Source organism: Pavona decussata, unplaced genomic scaffold (genome assembly GCF_977016875.1).
Source record: "Pavona decussata unplaced genomic scaffold, jaPavDecu1.1 SCAFFOLD_303, whole genome shotgun sequence".
Lineage (NCBI taxonomy): Eukaryota > Metazoa > Cnidaria > Anthozoa > Scleractinia > Agariciidae > Pavona > Pavona decussata.
The window spans coordinates 747,574-764,084 of record NW_028145699.1 but is presented as its reverse complement, the minus strand read 5'-3'; the positions used below and the strand labels follow the sequence as shown (position 1 = coordinate 764,084).

Below are 16,511 nucleotides of genomic sequence, written 5' to 3'. Positions count from 1 at the left end.
GAAATATCAGAAATTCGACCAAGTGGTCGCTGAAATGCAGTTCTCGATTCTTACAGGTAGCCGCTCTTAACAGCCCTTTAAACGAAATAACGCTGCAAACAACAACATTTCTCTCTTGCATGTCATCTCCTGGAACATAAAATAACCCTGGCCTAATTTTAAACAAAATCCACTCTTTGTGAGTTTCTTTTGCCACCATGGAGTGCTAGTATTCATTTACTCATTCTCGTAGGCAGGGATAGCCTCCCACGCAGTCGTTTTTTAGAGAATCGTATTTCCTCCTGAACAGGGAGGGCTAACTTAAAACCACGCTCGATTGGTTTAGCGACTACCCTGGCCTACTAAGACTAACCTTTTAGTGTTCAATATAGTTGGAGGCAACTTATTTACGAGAAAGGCATGCTTTGAGTTGCTGCTTCCCTTAAAGCTTACCATGGTATTCGCCCACGTAAAGCAGTCTTGAATAATCAATAAAAATTTTAATTCCTCTTGTAGGGTGGCCAAGAAAATGAAACATCGCTACTAAAAGTTTCCTCTTTGTGATTTGTTTTCTTCGTCAGCGTACGTAGACCAATTAGAAAAGGGTCTCTTTTCAAATACTGAAATATTCGATGTGAATGAAATGGGTGCCAGGACCGGTTAACAAAATTCGACATTTTTCGAGCCTGAACGAGACTTTCGGGCGTCAAATTTTTCTGTAGTCACCATCTTCACAGCTTAAGACTTACTTAAAACCTTCATTTATTGAAAGAATACTGATTTGTTCATGCAGCACATACGCTGCTCTATTTTGTATTTATTGTATTTTTGATTTGAGTTTTCTATAAAAGCCCGATGGTTTCTTGAGGTCTCCTCGCTAGATCTTTAAGACTACTTTTGTCTCAGACAAGAGAGGATGAAGGTAAGAGAGGTAATCCCCCTTATAGGCCCTATCCCCATCATAATCCCTCTGAAGTTATTTTTAGAAGGTATCGATTTCTCGCGGATAATGTTACCTCGCGCGTTACGTGTCTTTCACCGTTTTCAATTTTACAACGGCTAATCACCATCATACACTTCCATAAAAGAAATTGTTTCTCGCGTTACTTCCAACAAATCTCTCAGTAATACACGTGATTTGAAAGCTAATGGAATGTAAATTTGAATGTCCGAAGAGATTTTAAACTCACTGTGACAAAAATATCATAATTTTCGTGCCGCGGTTTTGATGTTTATACTCGTCTGTTCAATCGCGGCTTCAATTCAAATATAATGTAACACTCTTGCATAAATAAGCTAAGATTTGTTTCTCGCCTTTCTTTTAAAGAATCTCTTGGCTGCATGCGTGATTAGAAAGCTAATGGAAGGTAGACTTCAATGACCAAAGGGATTTGAACAAAGTGAGATAAAGATATCAAAATTTTCGTGCCGAGGTTGTGATGTTTATACTCGTCTGTTCAATCGCTGATTTGACAGCTAAATGTAACACTCTCGCATGAAAAAAAAGATTTATTTCTCGCGTTTCTTGCAACAAATCTCTTAACTACGTACGTGATTTAAAAGTAAATAGAACGTAGATTTCAATGACTGAAGGAATTTTGTACTCACTGCGATAAAAATATCAAAATTCTTGCCGGAGGTTGTGATGTTTATACTCGTCTGTTCAATCGCGGCTTTCAATGTTTCGACAGCTTTTAAAATGTAACACTCTTGCATGAAAAAAGATTTGTCTCTCGCGTTTCTTCCAACGAATCTCTTAACTACATGCGTAATTAGATAGCTAATGGAATGTAGATTTCAATGACCAAAGGGATTTTGAACTCACTGCGATAAAAATATCGAAATTCGTTCCTAGGTTGAGATGTTTGTATTTGTCTGTTCAATCACGGCTTTCAATTTTCGCCAGCTAAATATTCTTGCATAATTTCCCCACAGCTTGGCTCTAAAACAAATCATGCCGGAGCGATTCTTTTCCAATCTGCGTTGTCCAAATACAGCCACTTTAAACTCGCATTCGTCCACAAAACATATGCAGGCCCCGCTTTCTGTATGCATGTTCCGCCATTTTGTTTTTAGATCAATTCGCGAAAGACGCGTAGCATTGCGAGGGAATCGGCTCAGCTGTCAACGTGGGTAAAACTCAGGATATATGATTGGCTAACACCTAACCCTCTTGGGACACTGGATCTCGCGGGAGATCTAAGAATAACTTCAGAGGGATTACGATGGGTATAGGGCCTATACGGGGGATTACCTCTCTTACCTTCATCCTCTCTTGTCTCAGATTAATGTGTTTTCAGATGACAAATAAATAAAGAAAAGTCCAACAAAAATGACTCAGAGGCGGCTTCGCGAAAGAATCGAGGTACCAACGAGAAATGAGTGAAATTCGAATAAAATTTGGCGACAATTTTGCTCTTTGAAGTTACGTAACCCTGAATTTGCCAGACTACTATACTCTGCCCTTCGGAAAAGCACTAGTCAAGGTTAAGATTATTGGTCTGGTTATTGCTGAAGATAAATCGAGAGAGCCTTCTAGACCTCTGGTTGTGAAACTCGCCTTCAGTTCCTTGAGCTTCACCTTAACCTGCAACACAAACTGATAATCCGCTAGAGTGAAGTGTTGCCTTTGTTGATTGTCGATCAACGGAAGTTAACATTAAAATTGACAAAAAGAGACACAGAGCTTTCAGCCACTCAATGGGGAGGGGCGGGGGATGCGGATATCATCAGTTTTAAAGCTCAATTTACACTAGAGAAATTCAGCACGGCTCGACTTAAAAGTAGCATGGGCCAAAGGCGTCTACATTTGCTTTTTATCCTGGCTCTTTTCTGTTTATCAAAGTAACTGGCACGGGTAAGTTTAGTCACATTTTCGTAGCCCTTGTACGTCTTGGTCAGTGACAACAATTTCTTTCATGCGCAAAAAGATTTCGGTCTGAACAATTTCCAACATTTCGACTGTCAGTACCATGCTTGTACCTCGAGGTTGCACCGTGGTGAACGGGGCGAATTCGAGAGCTTAATAAGGAAACGTCAGATACCAAAAGGAAAACGCAAGAAATTAATGAGGTTGATGATAGCATTGGCTATCGTTGTGAATCCTCTGAGAGATCGAACCCTTAAGGACTGATGCCTGGATCGCAATGGCTGGCAATGAGTATTCAGAAAAGCAGTTGTATGAAAACTTCCACTTCCAGACAAATGAAGAACTATCTATCTATCTATCTATCTATCTATCTATCTATCTATCTATCTATCTATCTATCTATCTATCTATCTATCTATCTATCTATCTAGTGAAATGTATTCTTATTTGAGAGTACAGTCTCTCGTTTGAAACATCAAACCGGGGGCGTAGTATAGCATTGAATCAATCCAAAAGAGAAGAAAAAATATTGGCCTTAACGGTTTTATAGAAGGGCCTCTGTTCTATTACGCTACGAGGTACTTCCTATTCACCTTAGGGTTGCGGGCTTATAAAGTCACTCCTTTCATTTTACCAAAATTGATGTTATGACGCAAGTATAACCCTTTTAATAATTGCTTTACTTTCATTCTTTTCCTCAATTAAAATCCAGCTTAAAAACAAGAGAATAGTCTATTTCCTCATCACTGAATATATTTACCCTGTAGAATGCTCTTTGACGAGTAGGGTTGCAAGGTTCCAATTACCATTGCTATAAAAGGATTCTAGGGCCACCTGTGTTATCGATCATCTCTTCCTGGTTACCCCTGATACAACACACGGACGAAAACTCCTTAGTCTTGGCTTTATTACTGATCACGTTTTACACTGATCAGCAAATGTAAGTTTAGAGAACATGTATCCTCTTTAATATAAATGGGTATACAACCCTTATCGCGAAGCGTTCTCAGGTACCCTTTGCTAACTCGTTGAATCTTACTGGACATTAAACTTATAGCTGGTGTGGCCATTAGCTCCAATATCGCAGATTTTCAACGGCCTTTAAAACCAAATAATCCTACAAGCAACAGCATTGCTCTCTTGCATGTCATCTCCTGGAACATAAAATACCCCTGATTCAAATTTTAAACAAAATCCACTCTTTGTGAGTTTCTTTTGCCCCCCTGGAGCGCTAGTATTCTGATTTACTCATTCTCGTAGGCAGGGATAGCCTCCCACGCAGTCGTTTTTAGGGGACTCGTATTTCCTCCTGAAAAGGGAGGGCGAACTTAAAACCACGCTCGATTGATTTAGCGACAGTGACCCTGGCATACTGAGACTAACTTTTTAGTGTTCAATGTAGTTGGAGTCAACTTATTTACGAGAAAGGTATGCTTTGAGTTGCTGCTTCGCTTAAAGCTTACCACGGTATTTGCCCACGCAAAGCAGTATTGAAGATTAAAGAAAATTTTAAATTCTTCTTGTAGTCTTGCCAAGAAAATGAAACATCGCTACTAAAAGTTTTCTCTTTGTGATTAGTTTTCTTCGCCAGACTCAAGTAAACGAATTAAAAATAGATCTGTTTTCAAATAGTGAAATATCTGATGTGAATGAAATGGGTATCAGGAGCGGTCAAAAAAATTCGACATTTTTCGAGACTGAATGACTCTTTCGAGCGTCAAATGTTTCTGTAGTCAACATCTTCAGAACTTTTAAGCTTTAAAGTCTTAAAAGGTTTAGTATACCACAAACTGATAATCCGCTAGAGCGAAGTGTTAACTTTGTTAATTGTCGATCGACGGAAATTAACATTATAAGAGACGCAGCACTTTCAACCACTCAATGGGGAGGGGCGGGGGATGCGGATATCATCAGTTTTCGACGTGCGATTGCTACTAGCAACCATCGTACCGCTTTGAAAATATCTGTTAATAAAAATTAAACGACATACAGGGTCTACGAATATATTAGAGAACATAAGCAACAACGACGGCAACGCCAACGTAAAAAGTCACCTGAAAATATAACTTTATTTCATTTGTGGAGTACTTCGCATTTATTTCAAGCGGTTCAACTTCTTCAGAAACGGCGAACTGCCCAGGAATCAAAATGATAGGATGGGCGTTCAAGTTAACAAAAAAAATGAAACATTCGCCGTCGTGTGCTCACGTTCTTCACAAAACCTTGAATTGGACCATTTCACGTTTTTGTTTTACACAGGACGGCAAAGAAACGGTACCAAACTTTAAAACGCACATTCGATGATTGTTTTGGCTCATTAAACCCATTATTTGAAAGTGAAGATATGAAAATTCATGCATTTGAACTGCGGAAGAAAGAATGAATAAGTGAGTGATAATTGCGGTTTCATATGCAACTTAAACAGTACCGAAAACTGTTAGACCGGTCAGAACGCTTAGAAATTGTCAAGTCGATGCTACACATGAACACTCAGTTCAACAGGAACAATATTATTAAATTAGACAGGTTCTAAGTGTACATCTTAGTTCCGACTCCGACTTCCATTGAACTGACCATGAGGTCCGGGAAACTACTGGCGCACATGCGCAATACATGAACAAACAAACATGATCAAAAACTAGTCTCTGATGACATCTCCCTCCTTTGAGCTCTTAAAAACTTAGCGAATACAAAACATGAACATGAAAATATATAAAGCAACTGGCTTAGTGCCTTGCATCTTAATCAGTCAATATCTCAATAACTGTTCAAAGGAAAAAACACTGACCAAACAAAGTCTCTAAAACGGACAGGTTTCCTAACGAAACAACCACTTGAGGTCCTAACTTCTGGGCCCAGCTGTTAGTTCAAAGCCCGATTAAGCTAATCCTGGATTAATTGGTTTAATTTCAAAACAATAAAGATTTCTTTCTCTCCCACAGTTTTGACTTTGACTTTTCTTTACCAGCGGCTTAAAATTGGATTTTAAAAACATTTTTAACCTCGGTTAACTTTTAATCGTGGATTAACGTTTATCGGCTTTCGAACAACGGGGCCCTGTTGATCATGTTTGCAGGGTGGTTGCTGTTGATTATTGATCATGCTTGTCATCTTTTCAGTCCATGGATAAAAATCCTAGCTGAACTATTCAGGTGAATAGTACTTTTTGTTGAATTGTTTGGATGAACTGTTTGGATCAAATCCTCAAGTGCGATTGTTCCAACTAAAACTGTTTTTTTTTTTTATTACGCTTTAATTAAAAGTTGGTTCTAAACCTGTGAGTCAATGGATGAAAGTCCGACCATGACGATAAAAGTTACGAGTATTACTATTCCTATGTTGTTATTAACGTTTGAATCCTTTTACTTCAAATAATATTTGAGAATTTTACTCCGCTTCTAGCTTGGGTGCCCTATTAGGACTTAAAAATGGCATCTCTCTTCAGCATGCGACTACGACAAAATCATCAAAGAAACGAGACCGTTTTGACCTTGTAAGCATTTGTTTATTTCATCTCTGTCTTACAAATCCCTTACTAGTCCCAATCCCTTAAACCAATTAACTACACTAATTAAACACTTGGTGTTATCTTCGCCTTTGTTGTGAGCCTTAGCATTCACTGCACCAGAATATACCCCATGGCTTTGATGTGCTTGTCTCCATTATCTGGGCTGTATTCAGCCTCGTTTCCACACGTGTTGGAGTCGTCATGGGGTCCACCAGTACCAAAGCCGATTCTGGAGTCACATGAGCCACAGTCGTTCTGCTCGTTTGCAAGGATCCCGATTCTTGCTTTTGGACCGCTAGCATTACTTCCAACTTTAGCGTTAAACCCTTGTTGGTTACAGTAGAGCTGCAAGGAGGCTTGTTCACCGACCAAACTTTTCCATGTGTCGCGAGTCAGTGTGGTGGCGCGGAATTGCCCGTCAGCGATCAGTGAATACAATGAACTGGCCTTGTTGTTTATCACAATAAACCTGTCCTGCCCGTCAACTTTCATACCGAGGCAGATCTTGGAGAAGGGCGTGCCCCAGTAGGTTGGCAATTTGGTTTCTATTTCATCAAACCCAGTCTCCCCTCCTGCATCGTTGAAGGATTGTTTGTTGCTCCAGTAGTCGGAATCGTAATGGAAGGTCCTCTACAATTAAGAGCAGAAAAAACCCTTTATTGCTAAAAATCGATTTACGAGGAAGTAAACTCACAGGAAGAGGTGTACCTTTTTACCATCAATCTTCATGACCGTCGTCCAGCCTCCATTTCCGCATTCATCGATTCCCATGTGGCAGTAAACAACAGTCTCTTGTGAATTAACCAACAGTTTGTACATACCGCTCTTGATGGACCTACACAAAGAAAGACCACTTAGAAATTTGACTGGAATTCTGTTTCAAGCTGACGTTTTGCTTCAATGTGTTCTGTTATTGCCACATATATAAGGGAAGTTCCGCCTACTGTTAACCAAACCCAACATGATTTATCTGCGTTTGGCGCCGGTTTCTTTTGCCAACGTCGCGGTTTGATTTAAACATTCAGTCTCCTATTTACACCAATCTACGTGCTTGAAGGGATTGGTTATCTTAGTTTTGGCTTAATATACGACGCTTAATCTGAAACTTTTCTAAACAAACAACCACAAAATGAAAAGGAGAAGAGTTCCTACTACTGAAAATAGAGCAACAACTAACACTCAGATGGCCTCTAACAAATTGTTGTCTTTCGTGTATAAGACCTTCCCGAGTTTAATGCTCAACAAATTGGAGTAAATTGGAGAACTCACAAAAAAAGGCAACCGTCATGATCAGTTGGATACGGATTTTCGGTATTGATTCGCAACTGATTGTAGAGCGATTTAGATTCGTTGTAATTATGGATAAATGCCGATTAAAGGACTGAAATCCAAACTTTTCTGAAAAATGAGTTGTGATCGGCCAGCAAGGCCCAACTGTATGACTTGTTTGCAGAAGACCTAGTAATAAGAGATTTTTTTTATAATAATAAGAGTATTTAGATAATAAGAGTAATAAGAGTATTTAACAATTTATACATTTTAGAAATAAAGGGTTGATCTGACATAAGTATAAAAGCATCGTACGTCCCATCTTTCAGAATTGAAAAACAAAGAAGCGATATGCACGGCAGTAATTGTTACTTATTTTCAATAAAGGAACTGACAATTGTGTCAACTTACGGATCGTTCTCGTAGAGTTCCTGGCAAGAAGAGGCCTGGACGAAAAGAAAGAAAAAGACTCTGGGATCAAAACTTGAAGAGCAAAGATTAAAAGCGCTCAAGCTGCGCACTCTGACAAATAATCAACTGGAGCTCAGTATACCTGCGATGGCGGCGGTTGCTTGCATGGGCAAGTTGCGTTAACCAATTCAGCAAGGTTTTCCACAGTCGTTTTCAACGCCTCTATGTCCGCTTAAAGCAAACGTTGGAGAGATAAGAGCATGTTAAAGGGATCTCCAAAGCATAAGATTGTGTGCATGCGGTAAAGGATTCCTTCTACTACGAGTACAAATATACGAGTCTCAAGAGCAGCTATGTCAGTCTTGTCTTATAAGCAAGTTTTGCTGGAAAATAAATTACCTTTCGTTTCATAATAATGGTTGTTGGAGTTGAATTACCTTTCTGTTTAGGCAATTTCTATGCCGTTGAAAAGAGAGACTTTGAGTTCAATATGACACGCGCATGTGATTTGAAAGAATTTTTTTTTTTTTTTTCGCTACCCATTTCAAGAGAACGGATTAATTCGAAAAGAAAGGTTTCATGAGCCATAATAGTTATTTTAAATCTACATTTGGCTTGGGCAATAGCATAGAATACATTACCTTCCTGTTGTGTCAATTTTTTCTTCTGATCAGACATTTCTTTCTCCAAAGCTGCAATTTTAGCCTTGTTTTCTGAGAGAATAAAACAGACAGCCTGAGAAAATCCCAATGCCCAATCCTGGCTCTAAATCTAAATCTAATTTGTGTTTCAGAAAGACGCTCTTAGGGAAACTGTCAAAACTATTACACTTGTTCATTAGTCCCGCCTCACCACAAGAAAGGATGTCTTTTGAGGTTTAACCCCACTGCCCCGCTCCGTTCACATTAAGATGGTGGTTTAATTGGCTGCTTACCCCACTTTCTAACGGGAGTGACAATTAAGAAAATATCGCTGTGCTATTTCTAAGGCAATGCAATCTTTAAAAACGCAATATCCATCTTAGTTGCAGTCCCCGATGGAATATTAACTTTTGTTTTTCCAACAGCAAATTTCTATTCAATTAAAAGCAAACGCTTTGCAACACCCGCAATTTTACTTCAAATTTGTTTACGAAGAGATACTCCTCTTCTTAGCTGGGAACAGTTCTGAAGTGTAAAGGCAGGGGCACCCAACGGATCGTCTCGGTAAATTATCTGTTCGGAAGGCCCTTCATCCCCTACAATTTTCTGAAGGGAATTTTCACCTCAAACTTTGGTGATATGGGAAATTTAATGCCGACATAAAATGTCGTTTCGGGTGCTAAAAAAAGGTCAGCTAGGATTTTCGGAAAGGAAATAAGACCTAAGGTTTTCGGGAAATGGACAAAGATGCCCTTGTAATTTCGAAGAGACTCAGGTTGCCCTAGAATGACCAAACAGATAAAATTATTATAGCGCGGCCTAAAATGAACCTACAAAGCTTTAAAGGCACTCCAGATAGCCTCAAATAGCGTTTCAAAGGATCTGAGAGAAAAATGTCGTTGGCAGAAGTTCCTGCTTATTCTTTTTTTATTCACACTTCGTAGCAGTTTTCAATGTTGCTAGACATGATTGTTTATGCTAATCAAGGTATGTGTTTTGACGAAGGCAGTTTATTTTTTGTACTTAAAGTTTTAACCGGAAACTTTTCCAGCGAGTTCACGAAATCGTAATACATGGAAAACTTAATGGCATTTTTAAAAGACAAAAAATTACAAAAATGATAAAAATAAGGGTATCACTTACCGCTGCAACATTTTTTATTTTTTTTACCCGCTTCAACTGAAAGGACGCTTATAATCAGAAGAGTCAGGAAAACAAAAGCAGTCTTCATTGTAAATGGTGAAAAGACAGACACCTGGATAAAAACAAATCAGATCAAATATCGCAATTTAGAAAGGAATCAAACAAACTTCACCTATGAGACCTTTTGGCTTTCCAGACAGTTAGTTGAACAGTCAGTCAAGCAATAAGTCAGCAATTCAGTCTGTCAATCAGCCTTTCAGTCACAACAACAACAACAAGCTTTATTTGCATGACTATAACAAATATAGTATTACAAAGGCTATTAATAGCTAATCATTGATTCTTTAACTACTTCTTAAGATACTCAAAATAGAATAAAATAAAATAAATAAGTAAATAAATAAATAAATAAATAAATAATAATAATAATAAATAAAGTAACTGAAGTCTTTGCTTAGCTTATTTTGAACTATTCATACAGTAGAAGTAATCATTCCGGAGAGAAGTTTATCTCTCAATTCGAAGCACGAGGAACTGAAATGAAGTTAATTGAGTGTTTATTCAATAGTCAGTTGAGTTCATTATATGCGATAGTAAAGTTTCTTTTACTAATAGTGATGTAAATGGAAGGCTAGGTTCTATTTTAGTAAAGAAAATATCTCTTAAAAAAGAGTAACTTTGGCAATCTAATAAAAAAAATGAATTCTATCTTCAATGGTTTTACAGTCGCAAACATTACACACCCTTTCATTACGGGGTATGCTATCGTATCTTCCTGTTTCAATCAAAAGCTTGCGGCTGCTTATTCTCAGTCATTCCTTCAATCGGTCCGTCAGCTAGTCAGCGAGTCAGTCATTCAACTGGCCAACCAATTAGTTGGTCAATCAGTCAGTCAGTGACTCAGTAAGTCAGCGAATCGATAAGTCAATTGGTCAACTCAGGTTGATATGAACCATATATAGCATTTATGACTTAGACCGCAACATCTGAAAATGATCTGGAGCAAGATTCTTGCTGGTGCCAGAGATCTTTAAAAGTGTGAGTTTAAAAGTGTGTGATTATTTACCGCACTCTTTGACTAACTTTGATGAAAAAACAATTTTTCAGACTGAAAAATTGCTAATTACTGTCTTCTTTCTCACCCTTTCAAAGCAACAGTTTTAGGGTCGGCATTAGCGTTTTGTGTTTTATTGCCCGCGTCTTCAGAAACATTTCTGTTTCTTTGCAACAACCTGTCTGCCTTTATTGAAGACCAGGCAGGGGATGATTGTTTATCACATATCCCTTCAGTTCGACCTTATTCCTACAATTAAAAGGAAAATTATCCTTTATCCGCATAATTTAGAAGAGATTTATCCTTTATCCCTATTGTTCAAAGAAGGGATATCCCTTATCCCTGCAGCCTAGAGGAGAGTTTTCTCTTAGCGCTAAAGTTTAGAAGATAATATACCGTATCCCTGCAGTTTAGAGGAGGTCTATCCCCTGTTGCTACAGTTAAGTGGAAGGTTACCCTTTTCGGTAGAATTTAGATGATTACACGTTATCCCTGCAATTTAGGGGAGAGTTATCCCTTTTCCGTACAGTGTAAAGAAAGGCTGTCCCTTATTCCTACAGTTAGGAGGAAGGTTATCCCTTATCCCTCTAGTTGAGGAGAAGGTTATACCGAAAGTTCTCTCTTATTACTTCTTATTACTACAGTTTAGAGAAAATTGCGCCTTACCTCGGCAGTCTGCAGTCGTGGAGAAGAATATCCCTTTTTCTACAGTTTAGCTGAGGGTTATTCTTAGTTCTTCTATTTTAGAGGAGGGTTACACGTAATCTCTACAGTTAACCCTTAATGCTACAGTTTAGAGGATTCTACCTTGCTCTGAAGTTTAGACGAGGGTTATCCTTTATCTGTTAAGAGGTGAGCTATCCCTTTAATATTGCTACAGCATAGAGGATTATACCCTTAATCTCTGCAGAGAGAGAAAGTCCAGAAAATGTAAAGACCTAGCAAGAGAGAGCCGGGCATTATGGAATGATAGCACCTGTTACTATTAATTTGGTACACTTGGAACAATTCCAAAAGGGATTGGAGCACAACTAGAAAAGATTGAAATTCAACTCTCCACGGATTTAGAACAGAAGCCCTTCTTACTAAGAATGGTCAGAATCCTGAGGAAAGTTATTGAGATCTAAAACCGGGATAATAATAATAATACTAATAATAATAATAATAATAATAATATAAAATAATAATAATAATAATAATAATTTGGGAAACTGTTATTTTTGAAATACGTGATGCCGTGATACTTGCCGTCAATAAATTAGACATATTCTACGGGAAATTTGAAATCTCCCAGGCAATGCTCAAAACTTGCATGTAAATCAGTACGTTCAAAACCCCTTCAAATTTCAAAAATTCTGGTCAAGCCTGATGTAGATTGACTGTATACTAGTTCTAATTCCTCTTCTCAAGACAAGTCACTAAAATCAAGAAAACGAAGCACGTCGAGAGAGTGTGAAAACAACGTTATGAAAGTTTCCTTGAACATTTTGTAACACTTATTTCCTTCGTGAAATTCATGGACACAAATCAAAAGAGATCCTATTTCGATGCCAGCAGCTCGGTGAATTCGTCTTGATGCTTCGAGAAGTCAACCCTTTCTTTCGCCACTATTCTCGGGACGTGTACTAGCCTTGCAAAAAAACTTATCGAGAGTCGGAGACCGTCATCCACATTCGTGTTCTCAATACATACATTTGTCTGTATAGCGAACCCGCCGTGAGCTGCCACTAAAAATAGTTCGCGGGAAAAAATACAGGGAAATGTATGGAAAGTTCAAAACACGACTGGACGCTTACTGTCACAGCTAGATCCCTCCAATTTTGTTCTTAAAATCCTTTTCCTATTGCCAAAAGTCTCCAATTCATGAATTTCTCAGAAGCAATGCTTTATGAAAATTATTTGACATCGGATTTCCATACAAACACTGTTATTTCAAGCCTGTTTGCCTACCCGTTAAAATGGCGTCGAAAACCGTGATAAGGCCTATTCTCAGAACGTGTAGCCTTGCAAAAAAGGTGATCGAGAGTCGGAGACCGGGCCACGCAAAGAGAGTCAAAATTGAGCTGCAAGGAATCCCTATTGGCAAAAGCGAGCCTATGGAGTCTGTGAAATGCGACTTATATTATGAGAGACATATATATTTTTCTACTAAAAGTTTTCTGTATTTGCGACACTGTTATGCTCTGATCTTACGGAAAAGCGTGCAGATCTATTCACCATACTATTACGGCCTGATCTTACAGAAGAGCGAGAGAACCAGTTGTAGCACTCACCTTTAGTCAGCACCGGGGAACTTCTGAACACAAACTGATATCAGGCAGTGGTGCGACAAACGAAATAGAATAAACACTGGGCGGGGAGAAAGCTATCAATCACAAGAGTCTGACATGCCACTGGTCCGTTACTCTTGAAGACGTTGCAAGCAACAATCGCCCACTAGTTTTGCAATAATTATGGCGATGCTTTCAGTGATCTGTTAGTTTTGATTGAAATAACAAATTGGATATGCGGACGCATTTCCTTACCAGGTTTAACAAACCGATTTAGAGTTCCCGTAGCCTTTCTGAAATATCGACAGAAGGCGAACCGTGTGTGCCTGTTTGATTTGCATCAAAATCATGGGTGATTTCAATTTCTTTTATTATTCTTCAGTTAATAAAAGAGTTCTATGAAACTCCTCTACTCAGCAATAATGTTTTTATTCCATTCGTAATTATAAAAGGAAAAAAAGACTTTTTATATTAAAATTCATTTTAGCTAATGCCGACATCGAGAACTTTCCCCTGACAGTTTTCTGCGGGAACTTACAAACAACGGGTGGTTGCCTACGGCATGTTCGGCGGTTTTTAAAAAGCAACGTTTCCAGAAATGCCTTTTTACACTGCTTGAGTGAGTTCCTTTGCCCTAATGTAAGCGATCATTTTTTCTCCTTCCGTCAATCGTTTTCTAAAATCAATTGAATCAAGTAACAGGTGGTCATATCACCCTGTTTCTAAGCCAGCAAAGGCCGATTCAGGAATTTCTATTTGTAGTGGTCCATGCAATTGACAAATGACAATTCACACAGTTGACAGCACTGAAATAAACTGCTTTATAGTAATGTTTTACCGTATCTAGACGATATTCTGCGAATGTTATGATTTTACACAGTAATACTCAATTCCAGACAAATGAACAACTATCTATTTACAATGTTTTCTGCGTCACTCTGCTTTTAATTCATTGGGTGTATCGATCATTTCTTCTTGCCGGTTGCCCCTGATACAACACACTGACGAAAAGCCAACTTTATAACTGATCACGTTTTACACTAATCAGCAAATGTAAGTTGGGAAAACATGTATCCTCTTTAATGTAAATGGATATACAACTCTTACCGCGAAGCATTCCCTCGGCTAACATTGACCTTATTGGAGATTAAACACATAAATTCAACTTGTAGCTGATGGGGTCATAAGCTCCAATATCGCAGATTTTCATCAGCCTTTTAAACCAAATACCCAGCAAACAACATCATTTCTTTCTTGTATGTCATCTCCTGGAACATAAAATACCTCTGGCCTAATTTTAAACAAAATGCACCCTTTGTGAGTTTCTTTCGCCCCCTGGAGCGCTAGTATTTATTTACTCATTCTCGTAGACAGGGAGGGCTAACTTAAAACCACGCTCCATTGATTTAGCGACTACCCTGGCCTACTAAAACTAACGTTTTAGTGTTCAATATAGTTGGTGTCAACTTATTTACGAGAAAGTTATGCTTTGAATCGCTGCTTCTCTTAAAGCTTACCACGGTATTCGCCCACGTAAAGCAATTTTGAATAATCAATAAAAATTTTAATTCTTCTTGCAGGGTCGCCAAGAAAATGAAACATCGCTACTAAAAGTTTCTTCTTTGTCATTTGTTTCCTTCGTCAGACTCACGTTGACCAATTAGAAATGGGTCTCTTTTCAAATAGTGAAATATCCAATGTGAATGAAATGGGTGCCAGGAGCGGTTAACAAAATTCGACATTTTTCGAGACTGAGCGAATCTTTCGGGCGTCAAATTTCTCTGTAGTCATCATCTTTACAGCTTAAGACTTACTTAAAACCTTCATTTATTGAAAGAATACTGATTTGTTCATGCAGCACATACGCTACGCTATTTTGTATTTATTGTGTTTTCGATTTGACCTTTCCATAAAAGCCCGATGGTTTCTTGAGGTCCCTCGCTATATCTTTAAGACTACTTTTGTCTCAGGCTAATGTGTTTTCAGATGGTAAATAAATAACGAAAAGTCGAACGAAAATGACTCAGAGGCCGCTTTGCGAAAGAATCGAGCTACCAACGAGAAATGAGTGAAATTTGACTAACATTTGGCGACACTCTTGTTCTTTGAAGTTACGTAACCCTGAATTTTCCAGACAACTATACTCTGCTCTTCGAAAGAGCTTTGATCAAGGTTACGATTATTGGTCTGGCTATTATTGAAGATAAATCGAGAGAGCCCTCTAGACGTCTGGTTGTGAAACTCACCTTCAGTTCCTTGAGCTTCACCTTAACCTGCAACACAAACTGATAATCCGCTAGAGCGAAGTGTAAACTTTGTTGATTGTCGATCAACGGAAATTAACATTATAAAAGACACAGAACTTTCAACCACTCAATGGGGAGGGGCGGGGGATAGCGGCGGATATCATCAGTTTTCAACGTGCGATTGCCACTATAGCAATCATCGTGCCGTTTTGAAAATATCTGTTAATTATATTTAAAAACGCCAACGGAAACGACACCTGAAAATATAACTTTATTTCATTTGTGTAGTACTTCGCATTTATTTCAACCGGTTCAACTTCTTCAGAAATGGCGATCTTCCCATGAATTAAATTGGTAGGAGTGGCGTTCAAGTTAAGAAGTAAAATGAAACATTCGCCGTCGTGTTCGCACGTTCTTAGCGGAACCTTGAATTTGACCATTTAACGTTTTTGTTTTGTACAGGACGACAAACGGAAACGATACGAAAACGTAAAACGCACGTTCGAGGGATTGTTTAGGCTCATTAAACCTATTGTTTGAAAGTGAATACATGAAAATTCATACATTTGAACTGCGGAAGAAAGAATGAATAAGTCAGCTATAATCGCAGTTACATTATGAACTTAAGCAGCTCCGAAAACTGTTAGACCTGTCAGAACGCTTGGAAATAAGAGTTGTAAATGAAAGGAGTGACTTTATAATTATCAATCCACAACCCTAAGGTGAATACGAAGTACCTCGTTGCGTAGTAGAAAAGAGGCCCTTCTATAAAACCGTTAAGGCCAATATCTTTTCTTGCCCTTTGGAACGATTCAGTGTAAACGCCGCTGTTTAAACGTTTCAGTGAGTAGGGGGCTAATTGGCTATACTACGTCCCTTGTTTGATATTTCAAACGAGAGACTGTAAGATAAGAATAAAAAAAATAAGAATAATTTATATTTCACTAGATGCATTTGACATATTTTGACCTGGATGAAATTTACACTCAATGACTTTTAAAAGCAGACCCGGAAAATTTTGTAAATAGATAGTTGTTCATTTGTCTAGAATTCAGTGTTACTGTGTAAAATATTACCTTTCGTAGAATATCGGTGAGACACGGTAAAGCATTACTTTAAAG

General features: G+C 38.3%; 1 protein-coding gene across 2 annotated transcripts; it reads right to left on the bottom strand.

Moving 5' to 3' along the window:
* Positions 1-6,331: 6,331 nt before the first annotated feature.
* On the bottom strand, positions 6,332-15,501 carry LOC146454313 (putative skeletal organic matrix protein 5). Of its 2 annotated transcripts, none has more exons than XM_085095623.1 (7): positions 15,391-15,501; positions 9,821-9,932; positions 8,678-8,749; positions 8,179-8,267; positions 8,037-8,071; positions 7,065-7,191; positions 6,332-6,986 (listed from the first exon to the last, which is right to left on the bottom strand). In XM_085095623.1, the coding sequence occupies exons 2-7, from the start codon at positions 9,906-9,908 to the stop codon at positions 6,465-6,467; spliced, it is 933 nt and encodes a 310-aa protein (XP_084951749.1). In that variant the 5' UTR covers positions 9,909-9,932; positions 15,391-15,501; the 3' UTR covers positions 6,332-6,464. The 2 variants fall into 2 exon arrangements, with proteins under 2 accessions (XP_084951749.1, XP_084951748.1); XM_085095622.1 differs by lacking the exon at positions 15,391-15,501 and adding an exon at positions 13,148-13,290.
* Positions 15,502-16,511: the final 1,010 nt, after the last annotated feature.